Here is a 22,734-nt window from a genome sequence, read left to right as displayed (position 1 = left end):
ATTTTAGTATATAAAATGTGTTTTTATTATTTATGATTTAAATAAGTCTTATAAAAATTAATAGTAGTAGTAGTATTAAATATAAATCTTAAAAACTCAATTATTGACAATATCACCTTAAAAACATGTTCACTTGGCTTATAATATACGGTTTAGAAACTAATAATACTTTATAAATATATAAAAATATAAACTCGCTTAAAATATCAGGCATGAATTAAATAAAATTTATATTCATATTTTTCTCTCTTTAAGAAAAATTTAGCAGTCATTTTAGTTGTTTGCATTTGTTTGCAAACATTTCCCTCCTTCCAGTGGTTGTTGTTCTACATCTAATATTTCCTGTTGCTTAGCCAATCTCTTTTCCTTTAAATATTTACGATATCTAAAGAAAATTTCTGGCGTCCATATCACAATGACCAAAAGTAGGAGACCATTTTGGGCGTGTAAACATAAAACATACGAATCGGTGAAATCTCTTATCCAGCCCAATAATTGACCAATTGTTATAACCAAAATACCTTTGGAAATCATATTTAAACCCAAGCCACCAGGCAATTTATCAGGCTTAACATGACCCGATATGGTTAGATTGTTATTTAAAACAGTGGCCGATTTGGTCATACCGGTAAAGATGGACATTACAATAATGCTTGTAAGATCTACAGATTCTGCCAGGGCTAGAATAAAAATAGTAAATTTTAATATTTTTCGAATTTTAAGTGAATATGTTTAACTTACCAGCTCTGGATATTAATAGACCTACGGTGCCCAATAAAAATATAACACGATAAGGTATTTTCAATTTATCTGTTATGCAGGGCAGTAATAAACGACAGATTATATCAGCACCAGCCATTATGGACATACAACTGGCTGTTGTTGATTTTGTAAAGCCCACCGAGTACTGCAAATGAAATATAAATCTAGTTTAGTTTATTATAAAAAAGAAAATAAAATTCAAATTACCTGCAAGAAACTGGGAAATATCATGGTGAAATTAATGGTAGAAGTATAAACCAAAGCCATGCCAATGATTATACTCCAAAAAGCAGGATCTTTTAACAATTCCAAATCCATGGCCTGCACCAAACGCTGGCAAATTTTACTGCACAACTTTTCCGAATTAGGCAATAACTGTTGATCGAGTTTCTCTGAACATTCTTGATAAACTTTATTATTTTGAGGCAATAAAGCAGTTTCCTGACATTTTTGTTTGTCTTTATGCTGCTTGTCATCATTGGCATTGCCTATTTTTATTTCCATTATAGAACCGTCTTTAGCTGGTTTATCATTGTTTTCCAAAATCAATTTTAAATGTTGTCTGTTATTGTGTTTAATGGGATCTAAGGGTTTCAATAATAAAGCACCAATTAACTAAGGGAATAAAAAATACATTTTGAATTATTAGTAAATTTGAAAAATTAATTTTTTTTATCTGAAATTTTCATTTCGTCATTACACTTACCCCAGTTAAAGACAGCAACGACATGGCTAAGACAGCAAAACGAAAACCATAGTTTTCTAAAAAGATTCTTACAATATGAGGTATAAAAACTTGACCCAAACCAGCACCAGCCAATGAAACTCCTACAGCTCTACCACGTTTAGTAGAAAAATATGAATTTATGGCCATAAATGTGGAGGGCGATATTAAACCTAAACCTATGCCCACCTGAAATTGTAAATGTAAACAAAATTATTAGTAATCATATTAATTTTTTTCAATTCTTTCTTTAACTTACAAAAAATCCATAGCCAATAAAGAAATGCCAGCCCTCGGTAGCAAAGGCACATAGCATTAGGCCAAATGAGACCATTACACAGCCGGTAGCTGCTACATTGCGAGGTTTAAAACTTTTTATAGCCGGTCCTATGAAAAGACCCGAAAAATTCAATGCTAAACTATTGAGATTGGTTATTAAAGCTGCTGTAAATGTTTCCTGATGCATTTCTTTTAATTGGGAACCGAACAGTAAACCAAATACCGATAATATAGATTGATTTGTCATCTGTGGTAAATAAAATATGTTTAATTATTTTAAATTTGTATTATTAGAGTTTAGTTGCAACTAACATTAATTAGGGCTACAGCTGCTACTATAACCCAGCCCCAACCGCCATCAGGCACCGCTGTAGTTGTATCCATGCTTGTTTTTTCTTAGATTTCTAATCTGTAAAAGATAAATCATAGTTTTGGTTTTAGTTATTGTTATTTTTATATTTCTAAAATTAGTTAAAGTGTTTTATTTATGTTTTATATTCTTATCTTATATGTTACGCTTTTGATTTACTAGATCAGTGAATATATTAAAGACCTTATTCATAATCAATTTTTAAATTTATCAGTTTCATAAAACAAAATTTCCATACAAAATTTGTTTTACAAACCTTTGATAAATTTAATAATTATATATAATAAAATTAAATAATGAATAAGGTACTACAAAAGTAACAAGATAAGTGAACAAGTTTTCGCAAAACGATCCCAAAACAGCTTAAAGATAAATTAAAAAGAGATATACTATATTCAGTGTATGACTTAAAAATGCGTTTTTTTCCAAATATTTAGCTTTTATTTTGAAACATTTGTGCAATATAAATTTATTCAAAGTATTGGCCATTGTTAGCTATGATCTTTTCCTATCTTTCTGGCAAAACATGGATTCCGATCCAAAAGAAGTGCTTAAGTGCTCTATTCCAAAGTGAAGCGTATCCCAGAGAGAGCGTTCTGCATCGATAGATATAGAGTATGGGCCAATGTATGGACTATAAGGCGGGTGGCCCAAAATTGCCCAACCACTTCGTTTTAAATAGTTTTTAACAGGTTTTGCATAATGTGGCCGAGCGTTGTCATGATGAAATATTAGGATTTCTTTCGGCAAATGCACACTTCAAACGAGCAGTTGCGTTCGGTATAGATTCCATGTGATGTTCTGTCCAGATTTTAGCAGCTCATAATAGGTAGGATATTTTCCCACCAAATACAGATTATCTTAGCGCCATGGATATTTGATTCTTTGCCAAAAATGGTTTTCTTTTATAGCGTTCAAAGATAATTTCGGACATTCAAAATCGGCTGTCAAGGTCTCACAGGTTCAATTCGTATGGATGAAACCTACTGCGAGCAAATGTTTTGAAATTGCTGCTCTTGTAAAGTTTGATAATATTCTTCATGAATGCCTCCAATTCATGGTCTTCAAACTTTTTTGTATCTTTGTCTTCCGTGTCAAAATCACCACTTCAAAATTCACCATAAGATTTGGTGAAAAATCGGTGTACTTCTGGAGGCACTTTTTTCAAATTAAAGAAGTAAAGCAAAACTTCCCGCATATGACGCTTTGTTGGCACAAAATTCGACATTTTCAAAGCATAAAAAACTTTATTTTTGCACTATAATGTTCAATAACTAATTGAGAATAAAATGACATATAAGTTATTAAAAACAAAAACCGCTTTCAAAAGATACGACATATATTGTAAATACCGCATTTTTAAATCATTCACCCAATATAAAATCAATATCCGAATACAAAAATTTAAATTTGTCTAGAATTTGAAATTGTTTTAATTCGAAAATACAGTAAGCATGTAATAAACTATAATAAAAACTATTAAAATAATATGTTATACAACCGTTGTTTTGCATTTCCTATACAATACTAATATTTTGTATTAAAAATAGCAAATGCTTGTATGCATTTTTAAATCTATTTATATTTTTGTAGTAATTTAAAAACATTATTTACTTATATTTTTGCATATTTAAGAAATTCATGTGCACTTTTGGCAAATGCGTCATATTTAAAAATTTTCCTCGAAAATTTAAAAAAATGCGTCGTTTATGTAGGTTCTACTGTATTATATTACCGTTATTTATGATAGAGTTGTAATTCCAGATCAATTTTTTTTTAATTCATCATAAATTTTTTTAAAGTAATAAATATATGTTATCAATATTTTTTAAAAGTAATTTCGCATTATTTATAATTTAGTATAGTTATGTATACTCTAAATAAATTTTAATACAATGTACATATTATTATGTATTAGATTTACCAACAAAAATACAACCACAATAGAAACTTCTTCATCATATATGTATGTAGGTATCAAATATTTGAATACAAATGTGAATAGTAAATAAATAAATGTCACAACGTTTACACTTTGTGCACGTAACTAATAAGTGGAACAAATGCCCCGAACCACATTTTCTATTTGTATCAAATAGGTATATTTTTACGTTTTTAAATTAAAAGACAAACAATATTAAAAAAATTTTAATTTTGTTAAATAATAAAATATTTTTACACCATACAACAATCATACATTACAGCCAATCTAAATTTAAATAATTTTAATAGTAAAATATTTTAGTAGCACCTACTTACATTTAATTTTAGTTTAATCGCATATTTTTTATTTATTTTATTTTGGAACAATGAACAAAGAATTTGCCTACATTATATTATATGTAAAGATTTTTGTTCAAATATTGTAATTGTTATTTGTAATAATTTAACATCAGCAGATGGATGGACTTTAATAGATTGCCTCGTAATTGTTTACTAAAATTTATTTTGTCTGCAATTTTCCTTCCACAATATAATGCGAATGAATGAAAGAGGCAAATTTAATTTTTGTCATTTTATAATCCAATCTACCACCATCTTTCTAAAAGACAGCTGTGTGTGGGGAATTAAGAGTAATAATAATAGAGGAAGTGTGAAATATACCGTTGTTCGAGGTGAATAATTAACAAACGAAATATTTAGTGTTGGGAAGCTGAGAAATTTAATTACATCCTGTTTAAATTAAACAAAAATATTTATTAAATATGTACTATTAATTTGTATGATAAAGAAAGAAGAAATAAAAAAATAAATAAATGTTTAAACATTTATTTTATAAAAAGAAAATAGTAACAAACAACACTTCGTAAAACAGTGTAATTTTTTCACACATTTGAAAAGTTACCTAGTGTGGGTTACTGGGCTTGTTAATGACTAATTTCCCGACGTTTTCCATACATAAAGCTGGTTTTAACATTACAGAATAATTCAATTCACTGAGTTATTCGAAAAAAGCTTTTGCCGAAAAACGCCCAGAATATGCGCCCAAACATAAAAACGTAACCCCGTGTCTATACTTGACAAATATTCATCATAACAATAAATGACATTTCTTGTCAAGACAAAGTTGTCTAAGCAAAAGCACTAACAATTTTATCATAACGAAGAAATAAAACTAATAAATGGAGACTATACCTGATAATTTTTTATTTAGACAACCATTTTGAAGTTTATCATGATAAAAATTTATCAGGTATAACCAGGGGGTTACATTTTATCATGACAACTAGACCATAGGTAGCAATACCTGTTAAAAACTATTTAGAAACAAGTGGTTGGGAAGTTTTGTCCCACCCGCAGAACTTGCCCCGTCTTGAATTCATAGTGCATTTAATTTTTTATTTTTTTTTAATTCTCAAAATTGATGGCAAGGGTACGTAACCAAAACGCCAAGGTATCCCACACGATTTAAGTAAGTCCCTAGTCGACCTATATCTTCATATAGGAAGCTGGAACGCTTAAAAGACTTCACGATATGAGTTTTAATTGGTACTCCACCAGTAACGAAGAGTTTTAATGGTCTCCACCAGGGTTCATCAAATTAAAAGACACGCGGTTGGTGCAAACGCCGTAAAATAGGAACCATTATTCGAAGCCTTACATCACTCACGTGCCTAAATCAATCTAAAATTACTTTTATTTTAATTAAATAAATATATTTCAAGAATATTAATGTAACTTAAATGTTCAAGAGATTTTCTCTAGATTCTAAAAAATATTTAATTTTTATATGCAGTTTTCATTTCTTAAAAAATAATATTTCAACATTGTGAACTAACCTTACTTAACCTTAACATGGTTGTCAAGAGAAATTATTGTTTACGAATATGGGGATATATTTTTAGTGTCATACTATTTATTCTAATAAAAATAAGTGAATAACTAGTCTAAAATTTTCAGAAAATAAAACGAAATAACAAAATTCAAATTATGTATAACATTAAATTAAAAACAAAAATTATTTATGCCCTCAAAATGTATTTATATATTTTTAAAATTTCAAATCGTTAATAAGTAATTAATTAAATATAATGTAACCTCCTTAGTCTACATCATTAAATATTTTTCTTAACATATTTATTGAACATTCTGGTTTTGTTTTTATTTGCTTTGTATTGAATCCATAAATCTTTAAAGTTCAAAATTCAATAAACCAGTTTCAAAACCAGTCTGAGCTGCTTTGGAAATCATTTTAAAATTGATTAAATATAAAAACACATCTGACAATTAAAATGTTGAGCGACTTTGTAAAGAGAGATAGATTCCAGTTCTTATTACAGCAATTACATACAAACATATGTACAAATGTCTATACTTAGATCTACTTGCATATTATATTTGAATCGGATTTCAAATGACCGTTATCTATTGCAAAAACAATTTTTTGTTTTTGTAATTTATTGTTAGCATATTGAAAGATGCAATTGTTTTGATTGGTTATAAGTATTCGAAAGAAACATTAAAAAAAATCACAATCATCTTTAGACGAAGTCGAAGGCTCAATTTGTTTTATTTTCCAAGAAAATTATCAAAACCAGCTTAAAGCGGTTTCTTTCTTTATTTATATTTCTTTATAAATCCCCCTCGTCTTATCTCTAGAAATTAATTTATATTTTTCGGTTCGACATGATTTAATTGTTTATTATTATTTTTTGTTCTTTACTTATATTCAAAATGTTGACGTGATTAATAAAAACAGCTCCATTAGACAATCTCGACTAAAATCATGACTGTTGAAATTATATTTTCAAAATAATTCCAAATATCACCCGCTCTATTGAACTAAGCAGGCGATGATGAAAAGAAATCCGGTATCATCTGCTTTGCTAAATTTTCAAATGTTGTTTGTTTCTGGAATATTTTCATATAATTATTTTGCGTTTAAAATGAATATAATGATGTTGATTTTTATTATAGTTCACAGAAAGGTTAAATACTTTTTTTAAATAAATATATTTTGGACATTTGTTTTTAAAGGAAGGCCTTGTGGGAAAATATTGTATATTTTTAATTAACGAAAACATTTTTTTGTTTATATTTATATTTCAAACCAATGTTTGACATCTGGTTTCGTTTAATTAATTGGGGGATTTTACCGATCAAAACCTATTAAAGTTATATTATTCTTTTTAAAGATTATCAATAATTCGAGACGAGGGGACTTTTTTGTTTATGTGATTTTTAAGGCCCTGTCTGACAAGATTACAAAGGTCATTATAATTAAAACATCTACATATATTTCTATGGAAAAAATATTTTCTGGCAGAAAATTGAGATTTCACTTTCGTAAACAATTTTGGAAATAACAAAATGACAAATTTTTGTATAGTTAGTTTAGACGGTAAGATTTTGCCACAAACTTTTGGAACAGAAAGAAAAAGGTTAACTCTTTGCGGTTTGGTGGCTAGTTTACTAACCACATTTTCTATAGTTTAAAACATAGTTTATTGGCATCTATTGCCATTTTGCTAAATAATTATATTTTTTGAAGTCTTCGTTTATGATTTTTTGCAAAACTTTGCAGTCAGGGTGCTCTGGTTAGATAAATATATTAATTTGAAAATATTTGTAAAAATCAGTTTTTTCAAGAGACTTTCACGCATTCAATAAAAAAAGCACAGAGTGTTTATTGATCATCGAATTCAGTGTTACTTTGATATTTCGGTTGTTTTGTCAGAAATTTAGTCAAAAATATTCGATTTCAAAAAAATTTATACGAAACAAAAATTTATATCATAGTTATTTTTAAAGCCAACCGTCACTCCACAAAAAACCTTGGAATGGGGTGGTTTTTTCATGTTTTGATTAATTTTTTCTAACATTTTATAATAAACTAACCTTGATTAAAGTAAAAATGCAATTGTTTTGATTTTAAACTCATACACTTAAAAGCGTGGCTGAAAAAGTTAATCCCCTTGACAAATATTTTTGTAAAACGGCTTTAAAGTCCCTTTAAGCCTCATTTACACGATAACAATTTTACGACACAATTTTGGGACAGTATCATATTAAAGTGGGTTTATTACAGCTTTAACATAGCAAGAGAGCAACGTGTTATGTTTATATGATATACTCTGTTAATTTTTTGAAACTTTTCAAAAAACCATTCTACAAGAAGATTGAATTTTATTTTTTTACCGTCCCACAAGTACTTTACACGATCACATTTTAAGACACACATTTGGGACAGTATCATATTAATACGCATTTTTTGAAAGATTTTGAAACGAACTATCCTACAAGCGTATTGGATTTAAAAAAAGGCTCAATAAAATTTAACTTCAACTTTGTGTTACTGTCTCAAAATTCGTACGTGAAGTCTTATTGTCGAAAGCATCCATTAATAAAAAATTTTAACAATCTGAACGTATTTTAAAAAGTTTATTGGATAATTATTAAAACTGTGATTTGCCGTTTTATCAAGAACGCAATTCAGAAATTTTCAATTCACAATCATTTTTAAAAAATAACAAAGTAATTTTGCAAGAAAATATTAAAATCTTTCAGAATACCTAGGTAGGATAGTTGAACATTTGGTGGTCTGTCAGTCGGGAATTTGCTGTGCATATGATTAACCGTTACACCGCTCGGTAAATTAAGTTTGGATATAATTTTAAATTACATTCTAATACATATTCAATTAAATGAAAATGTTAATTTTAACAATATATTTTCTAAAACTTAAAATTAAAAAATAAATGCCAAAGAATGCAAATCGTAACATGTACGCAAAAAAACAATAAATCCACTTTTTAATTAAAACAAAAAGTTCATACTCACATTTTTGTAACCACTTTTAAAGGGATCTAAAAATATTTGTTTAATTTTATGTTTTTATGATATTTATTTAATTTTTGTATACACTTTTGTTGTTCAAATAGCACTATCACTTTGGTGTGAATAATAAAAGTCTTGATTAAATTTGTATTTATTCCGCAAATGTTGAAAATATAATTTCATGTGTTAAACGCTAGACAATCAAAATTATTTTAAAGGCGAACTAGGCATGTGCTTACAAATTTATAGGGTGAAAAGTAAGTAATCTTATTTATAAAAAAATCTCAGTATTTCGTTTGGATGAGTTAATATATTTTGAGATAATTTTGAAACACACACACACACATCAAAATAGTCAATGGAAAGTAAAAAGCTCGAGATGCTGCCATAAGTTTTGTAGATTAGGGAGAGTTGAAATTTGAGCAAAACAAAAATATTTTTAGAATTAAATAATTTCGAAATCATATTCATAATCAATTTTTAAATTTATAAAAGGTTTATAAAACAAATTTTCCATACAAAAACTCTTTTATAAACCTTTGATAAATTTAAAAATTGGTTATGAATAAGGCCATTAGAGCGGAAACTCTACTGTTAAAGACCTAACTCAGTTGTCAGAAACCTAAGGTGAGAATGTATTAGTAGAAAAAGCATGTGAAAAAAACAACCCTCGTATGTGTGATTATTTTGAGTAATTTTTTTGTTTCAGTTTTTTTCTAGTTTCCGCTCTATGTTTCTCTATGAATAAGGCCTTTATCAAGGCGAATTTATACAAGGTGGAGTCAGTCAATCAGCTGATTACTCTTTTTTCGCTTGTTTGGTTCTAACATCTGTCAAAGCTTGTTATTATACTTCAATATCTATATATTCTAAGCAAATTAACAAAATATTTATATTTTGCATAAATAAGTAAAGCCCTAACTATTCAATTATCTACACTATATTTAGTTTTAATACATATTTCTTTAATTTTTAATTTCTGTTTTTTGACATTTGTTAAGACCATTTGTTGTTTTTGTAGAACTACCACCACCTTGTATGAATTCGCCTTGGCCTTTATGCTTGAAAATAACCGTTTTAGGTCGACTACCGTTACATCTAAAATAACGTTACGAAACAACTGTAATTACCGTTATCAAAATAATCAAAAATATCGTTGTTATATATGTATACATAATTTCAAATTATAAAAATATATGTATGTATGTATACATTATTGTTTCACATAATTGAGTAAAACTACTATACAAATTAAAATTTTTGAAAAGAGCTTCTCGTGCAAAACATCTTTTTATATAGTTAGCAGCAAAAATCTGTTAAAATCGTACAGTCAGATTTCAAGATATTTTCACGAAAAACAGTCACTCCACCATCGTCGTCAATAGCTTCATTGTCTACTACAAATCTATCATTTGATAATTTCACTTTGACACCATCCTCCCCTGCTGCAACTGCGTCCAATCATACATCCACATCCTTATTTGGCTCGACTGCGGCTTTAAATAATAGTAAGACAAATGCAAGTATTTCCACCACGACCACCGTCGAAAACATCACCGCCATCACCAACACTAGTTCAACAAACATTTTAGGTTAGGTCTTGTTTTCGAGATATACCGTTATTTCGAAAATGGAGGAGGTTGCTCATAATTTATTCGCGTAACTCACGGTTTAGCTTATTTAATAAACTAAAAAAAAATCGAAATTCCACAATAAAATTACCTTTAAGAAAAACTGAAACTTTTTTTAATCTGAGCAGTCGTTTTAGAAATATAATTTTTTTTGGCAAAAAGAAAATAATTTTTTATAAAAATTTCGAAATTGCAGCAACGCTATTAATTTTTCCTACGCGCATAAAAAACAAAGTTCCAGACAAAATAAGCTCCAAATGATGAAAATCTGTCAACAACTTTGGATTTTATACACAAAAGAAAAAACAAATGATTTTAATCATTTCACACGTTCCACCACAGCACTGCAACAATAATAACCCCAAGTACATCGAGTGTATTTGATGCGTTTGGAACAATAACAACGACATCTACAAAAAATAAGACCGATCATTTTAGTACGATCAAATCAACATCTTCGATTATAAGTAGACCGACAGATTTTAAGGATGATCCATTTAAAAACTAGCGTTTTGAGGATAATTTTAACATTAAAGATCCTTTCGATGACGAATTTTCAACTGATCCGAATAAAGTGTTTAAAGATGATGTAATTGTTGCTTCGGATGGTAAGTAAAAATATTATGTTTTTAATTTTATTTTTTTATGATATTTATTTAATTTTTGGATGTTCAAATACCACTATCACTTTGGTGTGGATAATAAAAGTCTTGATTAAATTTAAATTCCGCAATTGTTGAAAATATAATTTCATGTGTTACACGCTAGACAATCAAAATTATTTTAAAGGCGAACTAGATATGTGCTTATAAATTTATAGGTTGAAAAGTAAGAAATCTTACTTATAAAAAAAATCTCAGAATTTTGTTTGGATGAGTTAATTATTTTGAGATAATTTTGAAACCCAAATTGCTTATATATGCTTTAAAAAACCCCTAATTATGGTTCGCTATCTTTACCCCTAATACCGTTACATCTAAATTACCATTACGGAAGAACTCCAATTACCGTTAGCGAAATAATCAAAAATGCATAAAATTTTGTTTCCCATAACTCTACAGGCAACTTATTGATATTGCAAAATTTTTTTAAAAACACTACTAAATTTAAATTTTTGAAAAGAGCTAGCTTCTCGTCCAATACAGCCGTATATACTTTGTGATATATATTTAATCTTACTGTTTGCAAAACTATATAACTGAATGTGCTATAATTTTTTAAATAGCCGGGTTGGCAATTCTAATTTCATATTAACTAGCTTTTCTATATATTATCACTATCACACTCATTTCAAACATCAACAGCTTTTGTATATATCTTCGGTATTGTCAAATTCTGACGTGTTTGCTCAATTTGTTTTCATTCGTGAATTTCTTATTGAACGGGGTGTAAATTATTGCGGATAGAAAAAATACGATTAAATAAAACGAATTCCCAAAAATATTTTAGCAAATTAAGCAGTGCAAATAATTATTTTACATAAAATAATTACACAATTTTTTTAGCTTGTATTTATAAATTGTGTGCAAAAAATTTTGGTTCTAATTAGAAGAGAAAGTGAAAAAAATACAATTTCTGTGTAATTTTTTCTTTTTTTTTATAAAGAAGAGTGAAAAAATAGCGGAAAAGAAAGAAAAAAAGAAGTGTGTCTCGCCTGAGTGGAAAATGTAATGAGAGTAGTTGTGTGAGTGCGTGTTTGTGTGTGTTTTTTGTAAAAACAAAAAGAATAAAAGAGCAAAAGCAAATAAGAAAAAGTAAGATATTAGAAAAAAGTGAAGTTTTTATGCAAAAATTAAATTAACACACAACAAAATGGGTACAACCACACAACCAATTATCAATAATTCTGAAGATAGAGCCAATGCGAGTGGTAATATTATAAATGACCCTGTTTTGGAAACCTCCAATCCGGACACAAAACCTTACACTAATACAACAACAACGGAAACGACATCTGCGACTAGTACAACAACAACTACGTTAATAGAAGCAAATAACACCAGCACCACCCACATTACTAATGCTGAAACTGAGTGTACATCCAGCGATGTGACGGCACAAAACATCAAATTATTACCCAAAGCATCACCACCTCCACAAGTTATTATTATACCAGCCAATGAAGCTTCCACAGTGGCCACAAATGCCGCCAAGAAAATACGTCGTGCATTTTCCATGCCACGCAATCCTTTTCGTTGGTCGCATAAGCTAAAAACAACTGCAACTAATGCAGCCGGTGATCACAAAAGCGCAGGAAGAGCTCAAGATTCTGGCGGTGGAGAAGTGAAAGGCGGTGGAGGTAGTGGAATCACAGGATTTTCTTCCATAACCAAATCCTACACATTATCTTCGTGTGTAGGTGGCAAGAGAGAAAGAGCCGACAGTTTTGTATCTCTTAATAGTAATGATGACAATTATGTACCCACTATCACCAATATTAACATCACCACTACCACAGACAACAAGGATACACAACAAATTCAATCAGGCATACAATCGAAACAAGACGAGAAAGAAAAATCTAGTAGCAGCGTCATTGGCAAAAGCGCAAACAAAAAGTTTAACACAAAATCGAATACAATTAATGGAGTTTCAAGCCTCTCAAATTCCTCAACCCTGCCGACCGGTGCATCATTATTCTCAACTTTGCCGGCTGGAGCTACCAATAGTGGCAATAATAGTAATTCCAATAATAATAACCGAGTGTTTAGACGGTCATCATTTCGTAAATTTATAAATCGTATTGCTCAGCATATGACAGCTTCGGTAAGTTTTATTAAATATACATACCTACATAAGTAAACTAATTTATGTATTACTGAATTTGATTGTTTTAAAAGATTTGGTTAAAATAGCTTGAATAAGAAAATTAAATTTCAATTGCTAAATCATTGCAATTCAAAATATACAAATAGTTAAAATCATTTTCTGGGAATTAAACAATTTGAATAAAAATCTATAGATTTTAATATTGTTAATAACTACATACCTACCTACAAGTATAAACAAATAACTTTTCATAGTATATTCGGCTGTGCCAAATCTTAGTAATTAATCTTTATATACATAAATAATGTTTGGTGTGACGAAATGAAAAATTTCGATCAAAAAATTAATTTTTGAACATTTACATAATTTTTTTTTAAAAAAATTTGGAACATTTGTCTTGATTCCTAGTGTAAAATAGGAAATCTTTGATTAAACCTTAAATATACGATTACAACATGAATTCACTATAAAATAACAAACATATTTTTTTTAATATGTTGATAAGTTTCTTATCTATAAGATTTTTAATATTTTCACCCAGATGTTGCTGCTCTAAAAATCCTTTGATTGCTTGGACAAAGAAAAACAATTTTAAGGCTACATTGTTTACATTTTAAACTATAGATATGTATGTGAATTCGATTGCCTGTGAACATAAATATCGTAAACTGAAACGAAGAAAACCTTTTTTATTGTTTGATGAAAAGGTCATTATTTTGCACATGAAAACTAAAGCAGTTGTTAGTATTCCTAATTGGGATAATTATTCCGGGAATATTTTTGACTTAAATTTACAGTATGTATTGTGATTTGTGTTCAATCGAATTATTCGATTTATCACAATATTTTTTGACTCAAGGAACTAAAATTTTTGAGCCACAACAGAGAAATTCGGTCATTTAGAATGAATCGTTTGAATAAGCAATAAATTCGGTTATTACAACTAGAACAATTTTCTCTGTGTGACAAAAAACAGGAAAATTTACTTTTCTATTTTGTTGATTTAATAAAATTTTAATAAATATTAAATTCTTAAAGAAATTATGAAGCTACCTAATATTAAAACATCTATGGATATGTATTCGTATTTAGAGAATGTTCATATTTTTCTCATTTCATCACACGATATGTTCATATTCAAAGATCTGCAAAGAATTTTCAAGCATATGTACATGAGTTGTTACTTTTATTCTTTACGTATTAACAAATACCTTTTTATATAGATGAACAATGTTTTTTTTAGATATTATTATATATTTTAAGAGACTTTGGGGTCAATATAAGCAAATACAACAAACAATAGACACAAAAATGTTACAATTTTCTAATACATAATAAAAAAAATGAACCTACATCGATAAGAAATAAATGAATGAATAAATGTAATCGTAAACATACTGTTATACTTAAAGACTTAACAATCTAATAACATTTTGTGTAAAACAGAAGCAGCATACAAGACTTTAAGATTTAAATTTATTTTTCATAATTTTATTTTTAATTTTAACCTTTGGAATAACTATATAGTCCATGTATTTTTAGATACATAATATAATTTTTCTTTTCATTTATGCTAAATGGAAAGATTATTATCATTTTAACAGCCTCCAATTAAATTCCTATTAAACTTTGTTGTTGTTGTTGCTGTTTTTATTTCGCTTTTACTTTGTTGTTGTTTTTTTTGTTTACTGTCGCCGTTGTGTCTTTTCCTATAAGTTTAGTTTTCTTTATTTTACTCTATGAGTTTCTTTGTTTAATTTTTGTTCGCCTCCTTTTTCTTCTATATAATAAGCGTGTGTGTTTGCTTTTTGTACTTACAATTTATGCCTTTATTTCTATATATGAGTTTGTTTTTTTGTGGTAATTTTTCAAGTAGTTTGTCTTTCTTTATTGCTGTTTTGGTTGACTTTGTCGGAATGAAAGTAACAAGAACAACAATCACAAAAAATCATGAATAAATAAAATGATGCATCTATTCCTTATGATTTTGTCTTGTATCATTTGACATAGAAATAATTCATAAAGATAATAAACAACAAAATTGTGGTATTTTTAAAGAGTTTTTGTAAAAGTTTCACATTTTATGATATACCTAGCTTATTTTAAATTTAGTGTGTAACATTATTTTGGTAATAAAAAAAGCTTCTGGCAACTGCTTTCAAATTCATTAGACTGAAAATATTTAGAGAAATAATTTATTTTTATAAATTTTTTTGTGAAATTTTCTTTTTTTTGGAAATAATTTTATGTTGCAATTTTTTTAAACCCTTCACCTTGCGGGGAAATGTTATACATGTGTATAAAGGTGTGTCTTTCCTTTTGTATTTTTTACAATATTAAATTTCCACATTTTTTATTTGCGTGCCCATTCTGGATAGTTTATAGATAGCAAAGTCGATCCCTCTACATGTTGAAATAAACTTTCCGAAGCCCCCAAATAACTTACATACAGATTGATACATCAATGGTTGGCTCCCAAAAATGTGTCATAAATATAATTTCGACATTCTTTATTTATTAAGTTTTAAGTAAAAAGCTTTGACGCTATGCCCCTTCACAACTCTTGTTTTTATTTTTAATTTGGGGTTAAACCAATAAAAATAAATTTGCTGTAATAATTTAAAATAATTTTTTTTTTTTTCAATTCCATCTTGCGTCAAACTGTTTAAATATTGAATTAAATAAATAAAATGTTGAAATATTTTAAATTTACATGCACATACATATGTACTTGTATTTATGTTTATTAAACAACAAATGAATCCACTTTTATTAAATGTATTTACTTTAGCTAAAGTCTTGAGACAGCAGACAACACACATAAAAAACTGCATACTCCAAAATAATAAAAGAAAAATAAGTCATGTTGCAATTTTTCTTTATTTTTACATTAAAACTAAAATTGTGTTTAGTACATACAATTATAACATGTAATAAAAAAAAGAAACACAACATAATTAAACTACACTCTTGCAATTGCATGTGTTCCATTACCCAGCAGACATTGTAATACTTGTTTTAGTTAAATGTTTATGAAAACAGTTTTATAAATTTCCCTTGGCAATTCCCTAAATTTAGCAATTGAATAAAATTTCAATAGAGTTTGAACGGATTACCGAAATACTGGTTATCTTAGTCGCATTTCCTATATGCTTGCTGTGATCTGAAGCTCAAGGCGGATTTGAATTATTTCAAAACTAACAGCCAACTGAGGAAAGTACTCGATTAATTGGTGTTGGCCACAGTATGACTTAATTTTTATAAAATACATTCAAATTGTATATATATTCTGTAAATTTTGATAATATTCGGTAAACACATACTCTTTAGAGCCATGGATATTACCATTTTTATATACCTATATATTTTTTTTAATTTAGAAAAACTCGCGATTTTAATTTTTGAAAAGTCTTGTGTATCTTTGAATTATCATATTTTATGAAGCTGATGGGCTTTAAATTTAAATACGAGTATTTAAAATGACAGCCTATGTAAATTTTCTTGATTTAAAAAAAAAAAAAAAAATCGTGAATAAAATCGCGAGTTTTTCGAAAATTAAAAAAATATTAAATGTCCAAAATACTGCAGATGGTATTTGTTGACCAAATATGAATGATAAAAATCGGATGACTCAAGTTTAAAAACTTGTGTTTTTTAGTTCTCTTTGGTGGAATTCATGATATAACAAATTTCGATTGTTTGCAGTTATATTCTCAATGTTTTGCTGGGTATACATACATTATCTAGATGTCCGTCTGTCTGTCTTCTGAATGTACATGCCTATATGTATGCGTTACTGATTTTACTTCAGTCGCTGTTATTATTGTATGTTATTTGTTCCAGTCAAAAGAAGTTAAAGCCGGGAGCAAAGTATGACACACATCACGCGACAAATGTGTGTCTTACATTTGATATTTCCATGTGTATGTATGTATGTATGTGCATTTGTAAATTTCTTTGTCAACAATTTACAATAATAATAAATAAAAAAACAAAGAGAAAATACATACAACAACAGCAGCAAAACAACAACGTGTAACATCTGAAAATAACATAAACAATAACACAAAACGTTGCAACAACAAAAACAATAAAGTAACAAATAAGAAAGAACTGAACTTTACAACAATCACGATTTAAAAAATTTATCCAGTCTAGTGTGGAAAAATATAAGACTTTGTGTCATGGTGGGGAGGGTATATTGCGTGTATGCTGATTAGAGATGCCAAACAGGGAATCCCGTTCGCGAAAATCCCGGGGTTTTATGTAAATAAATGTAAAAGTCCGGTATTTTTTAATTTTAAATCCCGGGCTTTTCGGATTTTCCAAATCCCGTTTTTCATAAATAAATAGGGGAAATTTTCATTTTTGTGTGCCTTTTTTATGCATTTTGACATTCTACATGCCCGAATATCGCAAAGTGATGTTCAGCAAAGTTGTTAAGCTCAACTCCTGCATAGTTAATAAAGGAAAGCGATATTTTTGGTTTTCCTAGAGTGGGGCTGTAGAAAATCAATTCTTCATATTTTTTGTAAGTTATCTAACAAAACTCAATTTAAATCCTCTTCAAACGAAATTGATTTTATCGCAGATGAGGAGCTCGAACAAAAAGAAAATATTTCCGACATTTGTCGGAAACAAAATTCGTTCCAGAATACCAGGCGAAACCATAGATGCAATAGTATGCTTTTTAGTGTTTAATAAAAATTAATTGCTAAATAAAAAAATTTACTTTCAATTGTAAGACATAATTATGTACGTTTCTTTCTTATAATTTTCGGGATTTTAGATTTCCCGAAAATCCCGAAACCCCGGGTCGGGATTCTTTACCAAATCCCGATTTTCAAAAATCAGTCCCGATTAGCGTCTCTAGTGCTGATGTTTGTAGCGCTCAAAAATGTTATTCTAACACACACCCTTAAAGTATACCCCGTTCGACTCAGAATCACTTTCTGAGTCCGTCTGGCTTGCTGTCAATTTTGGCAAATATTTCGATAAGATTTGCCCCAAGGACGAAGCCTACCTCTCCTCCCTAAATAGGACTTTTTTGTCATAAGTATCTAATTTATATAGCTATCCCCACAATTTCCTAAAAAAAAATAAGGATAGATAAATATTCACCATAGCTCACTTACAAGGCCCATTTCTGAAAATCACTTGCTTTAAAGATGTAAAGCTAAACTTCCCGCATAAGACGCTTTGTTGACACAAAATTCGACATTTTCGCAGCAAAAAAAAAACACTTTGTTGTTTACAATATAATGTTAAATATCTAAGTGAGAATAAACAAGTAAGAGTGCAATTTTTTTTTCATTTTTTGGAAAAAAAATTTTTTTCGATTGTTGTTATTTTAAATTTTTTCAATTTTTTTTTTTAAATTTTTAAAATTTTTTTTTTTAAATTTAAAAATTTTTTTTTGTGGGAAAAAAAATTTGAGTTAAAAATTTTTGTTTCCGATTTTGACCCATTGTAGGTCCAACTTACTATGGTCTTATATACGTCGTTGCAAATGTCTTTGAAATATCTATCATTAGATATCCATATTGTCTATATTAATGTCTTAGTAATCCAGATATAGGTCAAAAATAGAGGTTGTCTTGGTTTTTTCCTCATATCTCAGCCATTTTGTGGACCGATTTTGCTGATTTTAAATAGCAAACTTCTCGAAAGCATATCTGACAGAATTATTGAAGATTCGGATCCCGAAGATATGTGGGGTCCTCAGAAAATTGATTTCAACAGGCAGACAGACGGACATGGCTTAATCGACTCCGCTATCTATAAGGATCCAGAATATATATACTTTATAGGGTCGGAAATGAAAAACATAGAAATTACAAACGGAATGACAAACTTATATATACCCTTCTCACGAAAGTGAAGGGTATAATGACAGATATGTACCCTACAAAATGACATATAAGTTATTAAAAACAAAAACCGCTTTCAAAAGATACGCCATCTATTGTAAATTTCTTCAGTTAGCATTAAATTTATTTTAAAGCCGATATGTTTACTGGGATTATGAATATTTTGTTTATAATTCTTATTGTTATTATGTCACAAATCAAGTGGTTTTCTGATGAATCATCCTCATCATGATCATCACAACTATACTATAAAAATTAGCATTGTGTGTGTATTAACCGAGATTTTATATCGTGTTTCTTTTTTTAAACTTGATTATTGTATTATTATTATTATTACTATTGTATATTCATACGCTTTGAGTTATTTATTATATTCTCTTTGTTAGGCTAAAAGCCAACAAGATATTTATTCATACGTATACAAGTACGAGTATATTTAGTGTATATAAATATAATTCTCCTTCGTACATGGTTAGATAAAGTTGTCAATTGTTATTAGTATTCATTATTAGTTTATTTAACTCAGCAACTTGTAGTTATTTGTTAAATGTTGCTATTTTTATTTAACATTTCTTAATTAACACGTGATGTCTTATGTGAACATTTCGTTTTATACAATATACTATAAGTGATAACAGCTTTTGACGTTTTTCAGATGATTAGTTAGAGATGAGATGGGAATGTTGTTTATAACTTAATAATTAGTTCTCTGTTTTTTTTAAACTATGAAGTGTAAATATTTTCAATATAAAAAAACCAATAGAAAATGGCTATTTTTAGAAATGAAATTAACTTTTAATGGCCATTTCCACAGTCCCGAACGCGACATTTGTACACTTTTGAAGTGAAAAAATAAAGAAATCTGCACAGTATTATTTTCTTATTTACATTTTTTAATAGCCTATTTTTAGCTCTATATTTTGTGCAAAATATAGATTTTGTTGATTAGTTGTTTCCAATATAATAGCAATAAACATGGTATCCCGAACGGTACAAAAATATAACTTGTATTCGGCTGCCTCTAGAAAAATCGAAAAATCAGAGAATGGGATTCAAGATTTCAAAATAGAATAAATTTTTTAAATTCATTTGGATTTTATTTTGCAATCTTTAGTATGATTTGTCACGCGACATATTTATCTAAAATTTTTTTCAATTATAAAAACAGCACAAGCTTGATTCTAAATCTTTTTATATAGAAATTTAATATTTATAGCATTTCTATAAATAAAACTAATATAGTTTTATTGATTGCCAATTGATAATGATATAAACTACTGCATATAAATATCAATGTCATTTAATATTTATGTCTTGAAATTGGTAAGTAAAAATATGCAGATTTGATTGTATGTACGTACCTACATTCGAAATGTTTAAGAATACTTCAAAACAAATCATCTAAACGTTTATAATTTATACTTATTTATTTTTCCTTCTTCCCTTTGCAGTTTGTTATATTTTTTTTATTTTTTCCAAACCGCACAGGTTGGTGGAGTAGTTAGGCGGGTGTTTTCAATACACAAACACCAAATATGTTGTATATTCAAAGCATTTGAATATTTAAATAAATTATTAAACGTATTGCTTTTCACTCAAAACACAATACATATTATAAATAATGCAATAATGGAATAATACTTGTAATTTTTAAGGTTAAATATTTTGTTGGAAGCGTGACAATTTGATTTTACCTTAACAAATCAGATTGTAAAACAACGCTCGTATACTGTTATTTATTATTTTTTCCATTTTTCTTTAAGCTGTTGTGGCAAATTTTATTTTATATTTTTACACCTTTTTAAATTATAATTACCTCATGAAATCTGCAGTGAATCTTAGTTTTGCTCATATTTAGTTAAACACAACAAAAACATTCAAACATTTTGAAAATGTTAAAATGTTTTCTTTATTATTTTGCTTGTATACGAGTATCCACTGCCATTGCCAAATTCTACGAGTGAGTATGAGTTTGTTTATGTCATTTCTTTGTATTTATGTATGTCGGCCAGACAACCTTCCTGAAAACGTCATATCGGCAGTAGTAGTATGACGGTTTAGTTGCTGCTGCTGTAGCTGCTTCCACTTCTGTCGCTGCTACAGTCTGCTACATTGTGCCACTCATTGCTATTTAGAGAATAAACGATGTACTAAGTCATATTTATATGCACATTAGGGGTATATTACAACAGTTTATTTGGAAGATTTCAAAATAAAAACCAATACCTTTTCAAATATTAAAATTTTTAGAATTCAAACTCTTCTGCTCGGAAGAACGCATGGGCTAAAGGGATACATGATAATAACTAAGTTGAAAAATAATATAAACTGTAGAAAAAAATTAAAAATTTGCTCCAGTCATCTTATATTCAGTGAGTGACAATACAATGGAAACTTTTTAAGAAAACTATATTCCGTAATTACAGTTTTCAATCAAATTAATGGTCTGTAACAACTGCATGCAACACTCATAATGTTTATAAACATTCTACTTATCAACAATGTTGATAACACGCTGTTATAAGTATAACAACATTAACTGTTAAAGATGCTAACATTAACATTAATGTGAAACTACTAGAAGATTACACTATAAATATAAATATGTAGTAACAGCAAGTTGCAGAGAGTTAGTTAGTTAGATTTAACATCAACTGTATTACCAGTGTATTTTTAAAGTGTGTAATAAGGACTGAGATCGATCGAAATTCTTAACATACATATCTTTTATATATATAATTCTTCTGTAAGTGTGTTAGTAACTGAAATCCTCCTTAACGGCTGGGCCGATTTAGATGAAATGTGTTGTGTATGTTTTAGTGGGACCCTGGATGGTTCAGATTCACAATTGACCTATATAAGTACAATGGGCATGGCACCATACAAAGTAAAAATTTATTATTGCATACTATTATTTTATTATATTTAGTACTACTATAGAGGGAGTATTCAAACTTTGTGTGAGGTATGGCAGAAGAACGTTTGCCGGGACAGCTAGTATGTTAATAAAAATTGAAATAATTATTACAATTTACCAAAAAAATATTTTTATAGTTCAAGTTACTAGTGATGAAATTTTGAACCTTTTTCGGAAACCCTTTTTATAGAGATTTCTGTCACTTTGTTCGAACAGGTTGTCCATCTCCGTTTAAAATCTACCACACTTTTGGAAACATTTTTTGTGATCTTCAATTCTCTTTTAACAAGAGCCCAATATCTCTCCACTGGCCTTAGCTCCAGGCAGTTTGAAGGATTTGCCTCTCTTGGTGCAAATACCACATTATTGTTCTTTTACAACTCAATGCCTTTCTTACCATATTGACATGACAGGATGCCATATCAGACCTAAAATATGTGGACACATTTTTTTGTTTGCATCCTTTTTTGTAAACATTCCTTCATGTAAATTTCAGTATTTATAGAGCCCTTTGTAATAAATGTTTGGCTTTTTTGTCGCAACTGCATATTGCTTGCCATACCAAGAACTATTTGGGAAATTTTGTCCGCTTTTGGGTCCTAAACTTTTCATTAACATTCCCTAGAGCATCAGCA

The 22,734-nt window shown here is 28.5% G+C and overlaps 2 protein-coding genes across 3 annotated transcripts in view; one reads left to right on the top strand and one right to left on the bottom strand.

The window, feature by feature from the left end:
* Position 1: 1 nt before the first annotated feature.
* On the bottom strand, positions 2–9,114 carry LOC135959570 (monocarboxylate transporter 14). 2 transcript variants are annotated; one of them, XM_065510518.1, is made up of 7 exons: positions 8,916–9,114; positions 2,078–2,174; positions 1,746–2,012; positions 1,469–1,675; positions 970–1,377; positions 742–907; positions 2–680 (listed from the first exon to the last, which is right to left on the bottom strand). In XM_065510518.1, exons 2-7 carry the CDS (start codon positions 2,147–2,149, stop codon positions 274–276), a joined length of 1,527 nt encoding a protein of 508 aa, XP_065366590.1. In that variant the 5' UTR covers positions 2,150–2,174; positions 8,916–9,114; the 3' UTR covers positions 2–273. The 2 variants fall into 2 exon arrangements, with proteins under 2 accessions (XP_065366590.1, XP_065366589.1); XM_065510517.1 differs by lacking the exon at positions 8,916–9,114 and adding an exon at positions 4,395–4,546.
* Positions 9,115–11,895: 2,781 nt separating this feature from the next.
* Usp15-31 (Ubiquitin specific protease 15/31) overlaps positions 11,896–22,734 on the top strand; it is a 43,045-nt gene continuing 32,206 nt past the window's right edge. The window contains exon 1 of the mRNA XM_065513858.1: positions 11,896–13,309. Within this exon, the coding sequence (XP_065369930.1) occupies positions 12,356–13,309 (954 nt within the window). The 5' untranslated portion in view covers positions 11,896–12,355. The remainder of the gene's footprint in view (positions 13,310–22,734) is intronic.

The sequence above is a fragment of the Calliphora vicina genome, chromosome 5, assembly GCF_958450345.1.
Source record: "Calliphora vicina chromosome 5, idCalVici1.1, whole genome shotgun sequence".
In the NCBI taxonomy this organism is placed as follows: domain Eukaryota; kingdom Metazoa; phylum Arthropoda; class Insecta; order Diptera; family Calliphoridae; genus Calliphora; species Calliphora vicina.
The sequence above is the reverse complement of the archived record's forward strand: the minus strand, read 5'-3'. Positions and strand labels throughout refer to the sequence as shown.